This window comes from Penicillium psychrosexuale (genome assembly GCF_028828465.1).
Source record: "Penicillium psychrosexuale strain IBT 29551 chromosome Unknown utg000004l, whole genome shotgun sequence".
NCBI lineage: Eukaryota > Fungi > Ascomycota > Eurotiomycetes > Eurotiales > Aspergillaceae > Penicillium > Penicillium psychrosexuale.
The window spans coordinates 6,635,901-6,652,028 of record NW_026643189.1 but is presented as its reverse complement, the minus strand read 5'-3'; the positions used below and the strand labels follow the sequence as shown (position 1 = coordinate 6,652,028).

Genomic DNA, 16,128 nt, shown 5'->3' with positions numbered 1-16,128 from the left:
GGAAAATTATATTCGAAAGTAAAATAAAAGTAACAAGGAAGGTCGAGTATCAAGTCGAAAGAGTAGAAATTCATGCAATTATATAGCTATGAGCTTCTGTCGACTGTCATGCTTCTCCGCCTTAGCTCTACCCCTGGATGTTTGGTCTCTCTCTTCCTCTTATTACCATTCCTTACCATGTTACCATCCATTGGCCCTTATTCAATTGAATCATGGATAAATCACAAACGCCCCAAGTTCGGGTCCCTGGCGAAACCCCCGAATCAACCCAACCCGAACCCAATGCGACTGCGAACCACAATTCCACCGAGGTAGAGATGGGGGAAACACAGGACACAAGCCAACCTGAACCCGAACATGTGCAAGAAGATTCGACACTTTCAGATGTGCAGGCAGTGCCAGAACTACCTGCTCCGGCAAAAAAGAACGCGGACTTCAACTTCCTTGAGTGAGCATTCTTTTCCTAAACATTTGCGACACAATTACTTTTTCAAGATGGCATCACCTTTCATTGTCCCAATCATTACTCGCCAGCTCACAACAACTTGTAGCTTCCTGACTTCACCTATCGTTGAGATTATCGTTGGGAAAGGCGACGGTGAGACCGTTATGACAGCTCATCAATCGCTCTTGATGGAAGCGCCACTACTAGCCGAGTTGCTTAAAAAATTCGAAGCGTCAGGCCCGGTGGGTTCTTTAGTTAAAATCCGTCCCAGGTATATTTTCATATTTATTATACTAATTGGTTATGATTAATAGCGACGCATCAACCTGTCAGAAGAGGACGTTGATGCCTTCGGTTGCTTCCTCCAGTTCCAATATACGCGTGATTACACCGTGGTTCAAACGGAAACACCCGGGGAAACAGTTGAAGACAAAAGCGGCGACGAGTTGCTGCGCCATGCGCGCATCTACACCCTGGCAGAGAAGCTAGGTCTGCCAAACCTTCAGCGCATTGCCCATGGCAAGATCCATAAGGTCCAGAGCTCACCTGATGCGGAGCTTTCATATGCCCGTTACGTATATACTCATACACCAGCAACAGACACGACCATTCGGAAGCCTGTGGCGACTTACTGGGCGAACCAAAGCCACTTGCTGCGGCAGGAGGTTGGGAACAACTTTAAGAAGCTGTGCATTGAAGTGCCGGAGTTTTCCTTTGATGTTTTGACTATCATTCTGGATCGCAAGTTGAAGAACGGATCGGTGGATGAGATCAAGGGAAGTGCGCACAAGCGCAGAAGAGACATCTAGTTATTGCCAGTTGTACAATCACATATCCGAGGATCAACGAAGTCTTCTTATTAATTTGGTATGAACCTTCTTGAACAGTTCAGGGGCAAATCTTGTCAATGGCCGTAGGGCCTGCTTTTTATAAGGCCAGGCTCTCCACCTCCTCAATGAGTTTCGGGGCCGTGGTCAGATTCTCAGAACCGTCCTTGGTGATGTGGATGTTGTCTTCGATGCGCACTCCTCCCACACTCCAATACCGCTCTAAGACCTCGGTATCGATGTACTTACCGGTCTCGGGGGCCTTTAAGACGGGATCGATAATGAAGCGACAGAAATAGATCTGGTAGATAATAAGTATTGTTGAGTAAGAGGGTTCTCAAGGGGTGTCACTTACACCGGGCTCAACGGTGACCACAGAGCCAGCAGGCAGGTTAGCGCGGACACGCAGGTAGCGGAACATGGTATCCTTGTCCTCATAGTTGGGGTTACCACCGGTATCATGGGTGTCCATTCCCAGGTAGTGACCGAGGCCATGCGGGAAGAAGGCCACACTGACACGCTTGTCGAACAATTCGTCCTCGGATCCGCGCAGGATACCCAGCTTTAATAAGCCACGGATAGCAATGCGATGTGCCAGCGCGTGAACGTCATCCCAGCACACACCTTCCTTGAGCATCGCAATACATTCCGTCTGCATCTGGAGGACAATCTCGTAAATCTGACGGGTCTCAGGCGCAAACCTTCCATTTAGAGGAACAACTCGCGTGATATCGGCGCAGTAAGTTTGGTATTCGCCGCCAGCATCGATGAGAACATTATTCTTCCGGTGCTTAGTGATGGGGTCGACCAGGTCAACATCGTTTCTGACATAGTGAAGAGTAGCACCCCCCTCACCTCCAGCAACGATAGGGTGGTAAGACTGCTCGCGACACCCATTGGCAATACAAGCACCGATAATGGCAGCCTCAATCTCGCGCTCGTTAGTCGCGGTTTTGGAGGCCTGAATAGCAGCAATGTGCGCTTTGGTCGAGATATCGTTTGCCTTTCGTAAAAGCGCAACCTCGTACGCATCCTTGATGACACGAGTCTCCTCGATGGCGGTCTTCAGGCTGGTAGTGTTTGTTTCAGCGAAGCCATGGAAGCTTATTCCCTCCGACACCTGTTCGGCGATTGCAAAAACAGCAGTTTGTCCATTGTGGTTTGAGGCGATCGACGCCAAAGTCGAATTCATATCGGTTGTGAACAGAACGCGGTCCACATCGTACACTTTGGCAGCCTCATCGAGAGACAGGGGAAGACCGGACCAAATAACCGACTCTGGGTTGATCGGTGGAATAAACAGAGTCAATTCATCTCCGACGGCATCGTATACCACGGCGGCATTGGGCAAAAGACATCCAGTGAGATAGAAGAAAGGACGACGTTGCCTAGACCGGGATTAGTGTCAGTCCAGATCCTACAGAAATGCTGCATTACCTGAATGGCATATCCTCATCGCTATCCTCGATCAATCGAGTTTTTTGGGCCTCGAGGTAGATAACTCCGGCCCCGCCATGCCGGGCCTGAAGAGACTCAGCGACACGAAGAGCATGGGCCTTAGCCGGATACTTGGCAGCGAGAATGGTATCCACGGTAGTCATATCGAGTGAATAGTTTAAGTGATGAAAAAGAAGAAGAGAGATAGAGAGAGGGAGATAAAGCTGCCAGCTGTTATTTACAAGCAGACGAGGTTACATTGCGGGGCTTAGAAATTATGCGGCTACTTCAGGGCTGCCGCTGTCAAAAGGAAAAGGAAAAAGAAAAAGACCAACACATTCACATCCGTGGAGATCATACATTATATTATTCGGACTCTTCATCCAATCCCTCTAGGACTAGCTCTCTGAAGCAGATACATCTTCAAACTCCATCTCCCATTGGTCCACTTCCGCAAACTTCTTGACTGCCGCGCGCAACTCATCGCTCACGCAACGAGTGGCCTCTGATTCTGTGGATTCGAAATCAGATATGTCAGACTCAGGTGGTGATGACAGTGGAGAAGAGGATGGGGATGATAGAAGCGCTTCGTTTTCTTTGTTGACGCCACTCGCTTGAGAACGTGAATACGTAGCTGGTTCTTTGGGACACGATTTGTCCTTAATTTTCTTCTCTTTAATCTCCTTCCGCTTCGGATTGCGAGCATCGGCTAATGCTTTGAGCTTGCTTTTTCCTGCCCGTCGCTCAGATAATCTTTGTGATGGGTAGTTCAGCTCGTCCTCGTCGCCAGATGCGGCATCATGCTGATCATCACTTTCGTCACTGTAATTATTGATGGCGCGGAGTCTGTGCCGGCGACGTGGTAAAAGCTTGTCTTGTAGGTCTGCTGTCGATAGATGACTCGGGGCTTTGGACTTTTTCGTCTGAACAGGTCGCGGTGTGGAGTCGCCAGGTGCAACGGAGCCTGCAGGACTACTGGCCGGTGGTAACATAGTCTGGCTCAATATTTCTGGAAATCTTTGGGATTGTGGCGTAGCCTCGACTCTTTCAATCTCGGCCTCCTGATCTTCAAGTTCCTCGTCTTCAGGTTCGACCTCCTCATTTTCAGGAAGTTCGTCTCCAATAACATGTCGAGAGTCGTCGTATTGAACCGGTGTCGCAGTTGAAGGATCTTCTACTATATCCACAGGTGACTGTGGTATTTGAATCTCTTGGGTCATGCGCTTGCGCTTGCGCGACCCGCCGGACGAGAGCGGGGATGCGGCCGGTGACGGGGATGAATTTCCGGTTGGCTTGATAAGTAGTGACTTTCCCCGAGAGAGATTTAGTGGTGTCGATTCATCATTGGGGCTAAGCCCACCAAGGAAGTCATCATCATCAAGGTCGGAAGAGCCATCGTCGTCTGCTTGCATCATTTGCAGAATGCTTTGCTGTCGCGGCCGCCGCCTGAAGTTGCTCAGAACCGAATTATCAAATCCAGGCGTTCCAGGAACCCGGGAGTTTGTGTCACCTTTGCGTCCAGCGAATGATAGCGTAGAGGAATAACCGCGCGATCTTGTAGGGGGACGACTGCCGGTTCCAGGTCGACTGCCGGTGCCTGGCCGGTCCCCCGTAGGTGAAGATTCAATCGCTTGTTCATGGCTTTTGGTCAAGGGTGTTTGACTGCATGACGCCTGTCGCGGATCCAAGGCCGAGGCACGCTCAGGCTGCACGGGCGATTGGGCGACATTGGGGTCAATTTGCTGCGTTGAGTCTTCTATCGCGGTTTTTTTGGGCTGACTCTTTCCCACTGTACGACTTCGTTTGGGGGCTGGACGAGGCATAGTTGAACAAATTGATTTGAGCCAACGGAGTATGTGATAGAGCCAAAATGGTTGCGCAGCTACAAATGCGAAAGATCGACGCGTTTGTTTGGGCGCGGTGCACGTGGACCACATGTGACAGCAAACTCGATACGTACTATCTAGTATCTAGTACTCCGTAGGTCAAATGTACAAAGTACTGACATATATTACTCGGTATATATTTCGTGCAAATGCCGATGTATATTTTATATCTACTAGCTTACTTGTGCTTTTATTCGCTTGCATTTTTCCTATCCGATGTGCTACGGACTCACCCTCGTACCGAGTTGGGCCAACTGTTATACAAGCTCGGAAAAGCTGGAATACATTGTTATTGGACGACCTCGCATTATATATCAATACCTGTGCCCTGAATTCTCCGGGTAATTATTTTGGATATCCCTCTCCCTCTTTATGTCTATACTCATCTCCAAGTATGCCCGTCATGCCGACCAACCCCTTTGGGTGGAATGCGACGTTAAATACAACTAGACACAATCCCAGCTTTGAACAATGACTCTGCTCCCAGAAAACGCGGCGATAGACCCCGTCGGGGACTATGCAGTTAGCGACATATCCATCGGCAAGAAAAAGCGCTCTAATGCAGAAGCTGTTGAATATCCAAGAAGACGGACAACAATAGCTGTAAGCGCCTCTGGCACATTTGACCAAGGCAGGACTCTTCAACAACTAGTGTCAGACATGCCGGCTACGCAATACCCGATGTAGTGGAGTTCGTGCCAAATGTGTTCCGATTTGAATGCGGAATGTGTCTATCGAGAACCTGGTATCAAACTCGACACTGGCGGCAAACTCATCCTAGATCATTTGGCCAGAATTGAGAGTTTATTACATTCAAATTTACAAAATCAAGGGCCACATTTAGCCCCGTCCGCTACTTCCCCGGCCACCAGCAACGATACAAACCTCGGTAGCGATGATCCGTCAACGAGAACGTCATCCAGAGGCTTACCAGTGCACGGAAGATTATCTGCTGTTGGGCTCAGTCCCCGGGTCCGCCTACCTACTCTTCATCCCCTCCATTGGCCTCTAATTCGGGACTTGGTCTCTCGCCTATGATTCACAGCATCTTCTTCCATTGGAGTGGCCCGCGAACTATTGCGGCTTACTCCAAGTTCAGGCTTTTATTTTAAAATTGCATCTACATATTCTCAGGCAGTTTTCAGCTATGGAAACGCTTGGTACGCCTGCGTGAACCCTTACACGTGGAATCGATATTATCAATCAGCTCTCGCGCAAAGATATCAGAAAGGACACATGAATTGTCTTGTTCTTCTAGTTTTGGCTCTAGGAAGTGCCAGTCATAGTCGCGGTATCTTGTTTCTGTCACCAGATCGTGAACCGCTGGGACTTCCTTATTTTGCCGCTGCGTGGGGCTCATGATACGAAATACTGTGGTTGTGGTGCAGCATCGTCATTACCTAGTGTGGCCCCTGGAAGCTTGGACCTTACTATCCAGCGTGAGCATGAAATTGTAGTTGTTGTTTGGCAGTCCGAATCGGATCCCGACTCGGTGGAGAGAGCTGAGTGTGAAGGTATACTGGAATGCCTCGTTATTTGAGGACGACCTTCTTGCAGAATTAGATCTCGCCCATTCGGGCATTTTCGACTTTGGAGAACTCATGGATTTGCCAGGAGTTTTTGAAAGAAGAAGATGAGGATGATGGAGAGGAGGAAGGCGTGGATCATAACCAGGGCGAAGAAGGCCAAATAGCCAGGAATTATCAGGGTTCATCACGCCCGGTAGACTCTTGGCTGGCTCTTAAGCGTGATGAACTCTGGTACTTCCTGGAAGAGATTGGGCTACAAAGGCTCCTCAACCGCGTCAGTCACATCATTTATCGGAAAGACAGTGCCTACACTCTCGCCTCATTAGGTCCGATTGTATCCGAGCTCGACTTTCAGCTATCTCAATGGTATGACAGTCTTCCCGGGCCCGTTCAATTCCCTTTGGCCCCAAATCCTCTTTCCAATTCGGTTCAAACGGTGCTGGGGCTTCGCTACAATGCATGCCATACCATTATATATCGTCCATATATCTTAGCTGTGTTTGAGAATGAACAGGCTGGAGTGGGTGTTGCCGGTGATGTTTGGATGCTATACTCCGTCAACTAGAGCCATATAACCAGCCATCGAGATGACCACCTTCCGGTGCCCTGTCAATGGTATCACAGACGTTGCTGATAATGGGTGCCACGATTTCTCCTACCTTCTCTATCCTGCCACCCCCCGTTTCACAGATAGATGCGATCATGGCAGGCGTGGTAAACGAAATACAGAAGTATGCACACCTAAAAATGTCAGCCGAGATTATCCGAGATGGAAAGGAAATGACGACAAATTTGTCTTCGATCGGCCAATATGTGCTTCTGAACTGCTGATGAGGGATGGCTGAAAGATTTACTGCTCAAGGATGATAGTGATCTTTGTATATATGAACGCGAACACAGTATGATGCTTGTAAGTACTAAAGGATTGTAGTAAAGTGTGATATGCATTAGAGTAAGTCGTTAGGGCTCGCACCGAGGCAAGACCACCAAAATAAACAGTTTATATGGGCAAGAAACAAACAGCGTTAAATACAATCCCTTCTCATGACAATTATGTTCTTAAATCATCAAATATCTCACGGGTTAAAATCATGGTATCTCAAAAGACATGGGGAGATCGAATATGGACATCAGAAATATCAAAAAGAACGCAGAAAAACTCCAGGTCTCCAGTGGCTCGGAAGAGGGGGGTAATTATCGTATGGCTTCATATATCTCCTAAACCAACACCCACTCGCTACCTCGCTTGATGAACTTGTCGAGCATCAAGCCCACATCAGCCAGTGCGAACCGACAAATATAAAAGCCAAAGAATTCTGCAGCATGTCGTGTGCAGAGTTCCAGGCCAACATGGGTTTTGGACGAATGTTTGAGTCCAGGGTCCTCAACTTGCTGAGCAATTTGTTCTGGTAATGAATTAGAATGATGTCAAAACATATAGACGAGAAAGGTATTACCTAGCACTTGTGCAGCATCGAAAAGCCGCGCCAACGCGCCCATGTAGTTCGCGTTGGGGCCAGAAAATTCAAGCTGGGTGACATTTCGCTTCGCAGGTGTTCCATGTACAGATGTCATTGGGACAGAATTGAGGACTAGATTGTCCTTGCTACTTTCTCGAGCACTCGAGACCGGGGTGGTTGTCCCAAGCCCGGAAGTTTTTGCGCGTAATCTTTTCCATGTCAAATAGGACTTATTCGGCGCAACTTCCGGTTGGACGGACTCGTCCGGTGTGGAAGCGGGCTTGAACAATGGCATTGATGCTTGAATACCAACATCACTGCCCAATTTCTTAGTCAAGGTAACCTGAACTTGGTCAAGTATAGTATCAAACGACTGCATCTCCTCCAAAACCGCATCTGCATCATATGTATCGACCTGGGCCAATTTGAGCAGGGCGGCGGTCAGAAGATCGCAGTTGGACACTTTCTCTTCGAGGGCCTTTAATTTAACATTCTTCACGCGCCAGACATCTCGAGGAATAAAGAGCTTCTCTGACAGATATCCACCGTGAGGATGTGCGAGTGTCTGGTAGAGACATCTCATTAGCCAAAATGGACGGAGAAGGAAACACTCCGGACATGGCTCTAGAGGAAGAGGGGCATTGGCTACCAACGAATTTGGACGACCAAGAGCTGTGGGTGAGTGAATGTTACTACCAAATAGATTTAATCCGCCACTTGGCAGTCCATTTTGGTTGAAGTTGAAGTTAGCTAGGGTCGGTGTGGGTAAAACAGGGACGCCGCTAGTGGCGCCCCTTTGGGTGTCGGGGAATGCACCGCTCCACGGGGAGCTTGGGGATTCCGGGCACATATCAGGGATCTGAATCGGAACAGAGGCATTCCGAGCTCGGAAAGGCTTTGTATTGGAGTGGAGTTTATTCAATCCATCTGGAGCCGAGGGTACTTTGCCCATGGGCCGTGCTGACAGCGGCAGGGGTGGCAGTTCGTTCTCATCATCTTCATGAGTACGAGATTTGGAGAGGTTGACGTGGTCCGTGAAAGAACCCACCGACGGGTTGCGTTGTGTTGGATGCAAAGTGGAACGGGCCCCAGGAGCAGAAAGTTCGTCTTTCGGCAACGGTAGCGAGCGATTTGCCAGTGGGGTTGCAACATTTTCAAAAGCCGATGATGCATTGGAATTCGCGCGAGAGGAGCGAGTATTGATTTCGATTTTAAGCTCGCGAGTCTGACTGGATAGTCTCCGGGCTCGCACTCCTGGACCTGTAGAAGAGGCGAGTGAGCCGATAGAACCCTCACGGTTTGATACCGAGGTCCGCTTTGAGGGAGCTGGAAAGTCGGATGATGCTGGCAGGGGCGGCATAGCCGAAGAAGGAGGAGAAGAGGGCATGGTATATGGTTCGGGCCTTAGGTCGCCTAGCGGCAAGACATCATCTTCTGCCAGCGTAGACAGCACATTCCCAGTGCTTGCGGAGCTTTCCCATGTCCTCCCAGACATGTTGCTAGAATCCGATTCTCGAGGAAGTGCCGACTTAGACTGAATGCCAAACTCAAAGTCATCCATCATGTAGCCCTTGGTCATCTCTTCTAGCAACCGCTCCTCTTCCTCTGCTTCATCGTCCAGATATTCCGAAGTACGGGAAATGGGGTCATCCCACAAAGTCGTCTGTTCCTGGATGCGGCGCAATTCACGATCACGATTCATTGCCTCTGCTTCCTGTTCTGCCTCGCGCACTCTTTGCTTCGCTAATTGAATGTTCCTGCGAGCATTTGACACAATATCATCACGTTCCTCTTCTCTATGCTCTAGCACCGGCTCCAGACCTTCATCATATGCAGCTTCCACGGCCGCATCGAGTGCCGCATCAAACTCAGCTTCGGTGTCATTACTGAGGCGACGGCTTGTCCGGCGACGTAGGTACACCGATGACGCCTTAGAGTTCGCCGATGAGGGTGACGAACCGCCCGATTCATCAATTGTGTCCAACCATGAAGTGGATTCATTGATGTCCTCCTGACTGCCCGTCGGCAATGTGATAGATCGGGGTTGATCTTCCAAGGCAGACGGCTTCAAGGATTGTCGCCGAGGGGGAATCGCTTCCATAGAAAATCCTTTTGCCTCTTCCAGTGGGATCTGATGGAGCCTAAAGCTGGAACGAGGCGAGTTCCGCTGGCTCTCCATATGGAATCCGTCATTTGTCGAACGAAGCAATTCCCCATATGACTCTTGGCTGAGGGGCCGATCTGGAAGAGCTTTATCGTCGTCCTCCGGGAGAGGAAAGTCCATACGATGAAGTTCTGTGACCCGGAGCATATATGTGTCTCGGATTTCTTGAAGTTTGAGTTTCTCTTCGTCTCCTCCATTGCTACGGACCATGACAAGCTGCAGCAAGTTGCACGCGTCGGTGTAAGCTTCCATTGCACCCTCAAAATTAGCAGCGTTGTCAAGAAGAACGGCCGTGTTTGCTTTCTGAAGTGCCTTTGACAGCATCACCTTTTGGGTCTGTCCATGTTGTATGGCCACGGCGTCCCCGTCCCCGTCATTTAAAGAAATAGATCCTCCACTGGATCGAGAAGTTGGCATATCTGGTTTAGTGCTATGTGTTGAGGGCTGAAAAAGATGACCTGAGGCCGCAAATGAGAGATCGAGTTGTTGTGATGTCGGGTCATGGTTGAATATGGCAGACTTCTCCATCTCCGGCAGATCGAACATCGGCAACCCATTCAGTGCTGGCGCACGTTGGGGGCTGTCGCTCTCCCGTCCACGGTTATAACCTGACATGGACATTTTCGAGCTCCCTCGACGATGATGACCGATGTACTCCGAGGGACTTTTGCTAGATGCTGTTGACTGGGACCAGCGATTTAAGCTGCCTAGCCCTTCTTTGATAGGGCTGGTGGCTCCGAAACCCTCCGGGGACATGTTTGCCACATTCTCTGTAAGTACACCGAGGCCAGTGGGTGTGACCGCACCTGGCGGCTTTACCATTCGAGTCCGAGAACTAGATCGTGACGAGCGAGAGGAAGGCCGGTTATGGGACGGTCCAGACAGCAGTTCCGATGGAAAGGGACCCGAAGGACGTCTGAGGTAGGATGGATTGGGGTCATCATCGACTGCTGTGTGGTGAATCATTTTCGCAAGACGGTGGAATAGCGGTCGAAGTTTAGCGAATGATTTAGATGTCGGAAATGGAATATATCAAGTCTCTCTGAAATTGTGTAGCCCCGAGGCACTACGCGCGACCAGACAAGCGCAATATGAGAGAGAAATGGGTATATGCAACCGGGCCCTGTGTGTCTTCGCTCATTCTTCGCAAGTTTAAAGTGTTGATGTGGTCGTATGTCTCGTAGAGTATGTATCCTTGCTTTGAAAACCCCCTCTCCGTCTCAATACATAGCTTCGTAATCGAAAGGGCTCGAGGAGTTTAAAACAGTACGCTGAAAGACATTATTTCAATTGACCTAGAACGGATCAGGAACCATGCGCATTGAAGATCAGGAACCAAACTCACAAATCGGGGAATTTTCTTGCGTCAATCACACTCGCAAAATGCGCCTCCGAGCAACAAGAATCTGTTAAATCCGCAGAAGGACAGACTAACAGTTGCCACTTGTGGGGGTTCGTCAAGTTCGTCAGGGAAGGGGGGGGGGGGGGCTTGAACTACTTCAGGGGGTTCCCGGGTGCCGGGCGGTGGACGAATGAGAAAAAGCGATGCGGGGACCTCGGAAGGATACGATGAGTTCTGGGAGATTAGAAGAAGAAATAGAGAGGATATTGGATATTGAATTCTGGAGTCTGGAGTCTGGATTCCCAAGGGAGAGGGAAAAAAGGGGACACTTCTCCCTAGCGCAGGCTATATACATACAGGGATAAATTAGGTTATTGTGCATAATACAGAGTAGAATTAAGAAAATATTTGAAAGTTGAAAGTTGGAATGACTCGATAGTTAGAAAGCTAACAGACATCTAAATACATAAATATCTAAGACAAGTGTAGACGCAAATATAACCCAAATCACGAAGTTGACGCTTAGCGACGGGAAATGGGGGGAAATGGGGAAATGAGACAGATGAGAGGGGAGAACTTCCTCCCTCCAAAAAAACCTCATGAATCCCACCTTGGGTCGTTCTTTGACTCGGAACTTGCATCCTTTCCATTTAGTCCGTTCTATAAAAGTACAATTCACCTCAATTCGAACTATGGCTACTATCAATCCTCCGCGGGATCCGAATACCGTGAGCAACTACAACAATTGGCGTTCCACCCATATTACGGCCAATTTCGATATTCTGTTCGATCAGAAGAAGCTGGTGGGAAATGTCGTCTATCAATTCAAGTCAATCACCGATGGCGAGTCCCAGGAGATTATCCTGGATACCAGCCATCTCGACATTGGCGCGGTGAAGGTGGATGGCCAGCTATCCAAGTGGGAGTTTCTTCCCCGGCTAGAGCCCTATGGTGTGCCATTGAAGATTCGCCTTGATACGCCCGTCAAGTTAAATGGTACCGTTGAGGTTGATGTATGTTTCATAATCATTATCCTCATGAATCTCTATCTCATTCAAATCATAGATCGAGGTGGAAACCACCGACAAGTGCACCGCGTTGCAGTGGCTGACACCTGCGCAAACCTCAAACAAGAAACATCCATACATGTGTATGTGACAATCTTGAACTCTCTTTAGAGCTCCATTAGCTGACAAACTTGCCTAGTCTCCCAATGCCAGGCAATTCACGCGCGGTCTATCTTCCCTTGTCAGGACACTCCGGATGTCAAAGCCACCTTTGACTTCAACATCACCTCCCCGCTCCCGGTCATCACCAGCGGCCTGCCGATTCGCAAGGAGTCAATGGAGTCAAAGGCGGACCGCCAATTGTATCGATTCCACCAGTCGGTGCCAATCCCCAGCTACCTCTTTGCTATCGCTAGTGGGTAAGGATTCTTCCACCATTCTCAGAGGTACGGTTCATTAATGCAGAACTCCACAGTGATGTTGTCGAGGCTCCAATTGGGCCTCGGAGTGTCGTTGCAACCAGCCCTGACAAGCTGGAAGAGTGCAAATGGGAACTCGAGGCTGATACCGAGAACTTCATCAAAACAATCGAGGTACACAGCCAATATTCTATTCATATCAATATTCAATTCTGACTTTGCACAGAAAATCGTCTACCCTTATGCCTGGGGTGAATACAACGTTTTGATCCTGCCGCCCAGTTTCCCATATGGCGGCATGGAGAACCCGATCTTCACTTTCGCAACCCCGAGTATCATCTCAAAGGTACGTAGTATCCTCTGTGTAATAGTTAGATGGACCATGATTAATAGCTCCCCAGGACCGTGAGAACATCGATGTCATTGCACACGAATTGGCTCACAGCTGGAGTGGTAACCTGGTTACTAATGCCTCATGGGAGCACTTTTGGTTGAATGAAGGCTGGACGGTTTACCTTGAGAGAAGGATTCTGGCTGCCCTTCATGGCGAAGCCTACCGCCACTTTTCGGCCATCATTGGGTGGAAGTCTCTGACTGACGCTGTCGAGCATTTTGGTGACGATCATGAGTTCACGAAGCTCATCGTTGATCTTAAGGGCAAAGATCCCGACGACGCATTCTCAAGTGTTCCCTATGAGAAGGGGTTCAACTTCTTATTTCACCTTGAGAATATTGTTGGCAAGTCAAAATTTGACAAGTTCATTCCCCACGTACGCAATCTCTCTTCTCTCGTTCTGTTTCTTTTATTAACCCTTTCTTTTGCAGTATTTCACAACCTTTAAGTGCAAATCACTCGACTCCTATGAGTTCAAGGCACTGATTCTGGACTTCTTCAAGTCAGATGCCGAGGCTTCCAAGGTCTTGAACGAATTGGATTGGGACAAGTGGTTCTATGCGCCAGGTTTACCACCCAAGCCAAGCTTTGACACATCGATGGTGGATGTTGTTTACGAACTTTCCAAGAAATGGCAGTCCCTTCCCGACTCTTCCTTCAAGCCTTATATTAGCGATATCCAGGGCTTGACCGCAAACCAATTGGTCGTCTTCTTGGAGCAGATTCTCTTGCTAGAGAGACCACTCAGCCCCCAAGTCTCGAAGTTGATGGGTGATGTCTACGGTTTGACCGAGAGCAGTAATATTGAAGTTTCGCACCTCTACTGCCAAGTTGGCATGAAAGCAGGAGACGACAGTGTTATTGAGCCGACAACCGACTTGCTGGGCCGCGTTGGACGGATGAAGTTCGTGCGACCTTTGTAAGATGTCCCCGTGTTAATCGCAGATTCTGTTCTTGATACTGACTTGGCCTTTTTTTTGTTCTTTAGGTACCGCAATCTCCAGAAGATCAATCGCCCTGTCGCCCTCGCAACATTCGAGAAGAACAAGGACTTTTATCATCCTATATGCCGAGGGATGGTGGAGAAGGATCTGTTTGGCAAGAAAGACAACTAGGTCTTTTTCTCTATGTCGTGTTTTGCTCAAGTAGGTAGACATGAATGCTCATCGGTTTGTTTGCCGTGATCTTTGGATAGTAAAAATTGTTATACAACAAGACTAGGGCAATTAAATATTGTACATGTCTTTGTAATCAAATGATATAAGATAGCAGAACGGATACCACAAAGGCAAACTACTCACTTCTGCGAGGATATCCCCTCATTTGTTTGCTTGAACGAGTTTCTTGTCCGTCTCCGAGTACGCAAAGATACCGGTGTTCTTTTGGTCACGCCCAAGAGAGAAAACAATATCCACCTCGTCCTTCTTGGACAGCTCTGACAAGACTCGGCGCATGTAGGCCACCACCTGCGCAACCTTGGCCCAGTCAATTTCTTCTTTCCCATCCGGTCCGGTCTGACTTCCCTTCCAGAGGTTTCTCCAGACAGCAGCGCCCAGCACCGCATCGCCTTTGGCCAGCCCTTCATCATATGCAGCAATGATTCCACGCCATTGAATGAACAGATCCTTCAGGTACTTGTTGCGAATAGTGCGACTACCCAGATCATGATATGTGTCCATGCGGTGTTCCGCTTCATGCGAAAAGTGATCGATCAAGTGGCGGGAGTAGGTAGTAACACTATCGCGATGGGGCAGGGCACGAAGGCGAACCGTTAAGAGGTACATGTGGAGGAAAGTCACCTGGGACCAGGTAGAAAAGGTTGGCAAGAGGCCGAGCTCTACAGCGACGCCCGAGATTAGCTTATTGTCTTCAAAGCAGATCATCGCCTAAGCCAGAGACCGCTCGTATCGTCTCACCTTTATACCACCAACCCTCTCCAACACCAAGATCTTCACCGGCTTCTGTTTTCGGGACCTCCACTCCCTTTTGCGACGCTTGGGGGATTTTGTAATCCGCTTGGCTGGAACAGGCCTCGAATAGCTTCTGTGTCATGCCATACGCAACATAAGTCTCGGCGGCATTTCCAGGTCTCCGGGAAAAGTTCTTGGCCAAGTCGGAGACCTTGCCTTGCGAATATGATCGAGTGATGATCGATTTCAATGGCTGTTCCGTAGACACGCGGGAGGCGGAGACCAGTGTTATCGGGCTGCGACTAGCAGATCTGGAAAGGCAGAGGTTCTGGAACCCACGAATCTCGCGCGCCCATAGTGTTGATACTCTCTTGGATAACATTGCTGAGGATGTGGAATTCGTGAATTGGTCTTTCGTGATTGGTGATCTGGATCTTTTTTTGATAAAGTATGTTTGCATTGTTTGTTCCGATATCAAGACAGGAATTTAACCTTAGACCTCCAGGGTTGCGTATCTCCTAAGAGAGCTAGTTAGGTACTGCTGAACTTGATTGTATTTTTACACTTGTATGTTCTCGGTGGAGCTCCTGCTGGTTATTCAATTGATGGTTTAGTGCTAGTATCTAACTTGAGCTCTTCTCACTAGTTAACTAGCTAACATAATTCCCAAGCGAGCTGCGCAGCCCAAAGCACATAGTAAAAGCGATAAATTACAACATGATATCTCAACAATGATGGTCCGTAGGGACTTGTCTTTATAGCATAGTACTATATATATGATATCTAGCATATCTAGGGAGCCTTAGGAAAATTGATGGCTTTATAACTGCGATATATATATTTCTAGCTTTTGGGAACGTAATTTTCGGTAATATTTGAAATGACAGTAAGATAGTATTCTACTCTCTTTGAAATTGATATATAGTACTAATATGCCTTATCAATAATCATCGACAAACGGGGGAATAGGATAAACATATGATTGTTGAGATATAAATGTAGAATGTGTTGCATTTACTATATGTTTTAAGCTGCGCAGCTCGCTTGGGAATTACGTTAGTTAGTTACTAATGGTTAACTATGTAATTTATCACTTGTATTCTTGTGCCAGCGGCAGAGTATGCCCAAGATTGCAATATGCATAAGTATCTTAAGTATCTCGGAGCCCCTCGGTTAGTATTGCGTGTTTTTTTTGCACCCTTCGTTCCGCCCTTTAGGACAAGAGAGGTTCACGGTCTACGGGTAGGTAGGTAGGATGCGATAAGTCTAGTGACATAGTAATAGGGACATATTTATTACGAAGATAGT

At 48.4% G+C, this 16,128-nt stretch overlaps 8 protein-coding genes across 8 annotated transcripts; 4 read left to right on the top strand and 4 right to left on the bottom strand.

Moving 5' to 3' along the window:
* Nucleotides 1-212: 212 nt before the first annotated feature.
* Nucleotides 213-452, top strand: N7518_008393 (uncharacterized protein; the record flags this gene model as incomplete). Its single annotated transcript, XM_057189320.1, has 1 exon — nucleotides 213-452. One exon carries the CDS (start codon nucleotides 213-215, stop codon nucleotides 450-452), a length of 240 nt encoding a protein of 79 aa, XP_057041023.1.
* Nucleotides 453-495: 43 nt separating this feature from the next.
* Nucleotides 496-1,254, top strand: N7518_008392 (uncharacterized protein; the record flags this gene model as incomplete). The annotated part of the gene is made up of 2 exons (XM_057189319.1): nucleotides 496-687; nucleotides 760-1,254. 2 exons carry the CDS (start codon nucleotides 496-498, stop codon nucleotides 1,252-1,254), a joined length of 687 nt encoding a protein of 228 aa, XP_057041022.1.
* Nucleotides 1,255-1,372: 118 nt separating this feature from the next.
* N7518_008391 (aminopeptidase P family protein) lies at nucleotides 1,373-2,873 on the bottom strand (the record flags this gene model as incomplete). Its single annotated transcript, XM_057189318.1, has 3 exons — nucleotides 1,373-1,573; nucleotides 1,628-2,660; nucleotides 2,710-2,873. The coding sequence occupies 3 exons, from the start codon at nucleotides 2,871-2,873 to the stop codon at nucleotides 1,373-1,375; spliced, it is 1,398 nt and encodes a 465-aa protein (XP_057041021.1).
* A 234-nt stretch (nucleotides 2,874-3,107) lies between these two features.
* Nucleotides 3,108-4,532, bottom strand: N7518_008390 (uncharacterized protein; the record flags this gene model as incomplete). Its single annotated transcript, XM_057189317.1, has 1 exon — nucleotides 3,108-4,532. The coding sequence occupies one exon, from the start codon at nucleotides 4,530-4,532 to the stop codon at nucleotides 3,108-3,110; it is 1,425 nt and encodes a 474-aa protein (XP_057041020.1).
* Nucleotides 4,533-5,066: 534 nt separating this feature from the next.
* N7518_008389 (fungal specific transcription factor domain-containing protein) lies at nucleotides 5,067-6,689 on the top strand (the record flags this gene model as incomplete). Its single annotated transcript, XM_057189316.1, has 2 exons — nucleotides 5,067-5,198; nucleotides 6,210-6,689. 2 exons carry the CDS (start codon nucleotides 5,067-5,069, stop codon nucleotides 6,687-6,689), a joined length of 612 nt encoding a protein of 203 aa, XP_057041019.1.
* A 653-nt stretch (nucleotides 6,690-7,342) lies between these two features.
* Nucleotides 7,343-10,714, bottom strand: N7518_008388 (uncharacterized protein; the record flags this gene model as incomplete). The annotated part of the gene is made up of 2 exons (XM_057189315.1): nucleotides 7,343-7,530; nucleotides 7,582-10,714. The coding sequence occupies 2 exons, from the start codon at nucleotides 10,712-10,714 to the stop codon at nucleotides 7,343-7,345; spliced, it is 3,321 nt and encodes a 1,106-aa protein (XP_057041018.1).
* A 975-nt stretch (nucleotides 10,715-11,689) lies between these two features.
* N7518_008387 (bifunctional aminopeptidase/epoxide hydrolase) lies at nucleotides 11,690-14,025 on the top strand (the record flags this gene model as incomplete). Its single annotated transcript, XM_057189314.1, has 8 exons — nucleotides 11,690-12,103; nucleotides 12,156-12,240; nucleotides 12,297-12,516; nucleotides 12,573-12,690; nucleotides 12,743-12,862; nucleotides 12,918-13,286; nucleotides 13,342-13,829; nucleotides 13,899-14,025. The coding sequence occupies 8 exons, from the start codon at nucleotides 11,690-11,692 to the stop codon at nucleotides 14,023-14,025; spliced, it is 1,941 nt and encodes a 646-aa protein (XP_057041017.1).
* A 204-nt stretch (nucleotides 14,026-14,229) lies between these two features.
* Nucleotides 14,230-15,202, bottom strand: N7518_008386 (uncharacterized protein; the record flags this gene model as incomplete). The annotated part of the gene is made up of 2 exons (XM_057189313.1): nucleotides 14,230-14,747; nucleotides 14,827-15,202. 2 exons carry the CDS (start codon nucleotides 15,200-15,202, stop codon nucleotides 14,230-14,232), a joined length of 894 nt encoding a protein of 297 aa, XP_057041016.1.
* Between the last annotated feature and the right edge of the window lie 926 nt (nucleotides 15,203-16,128).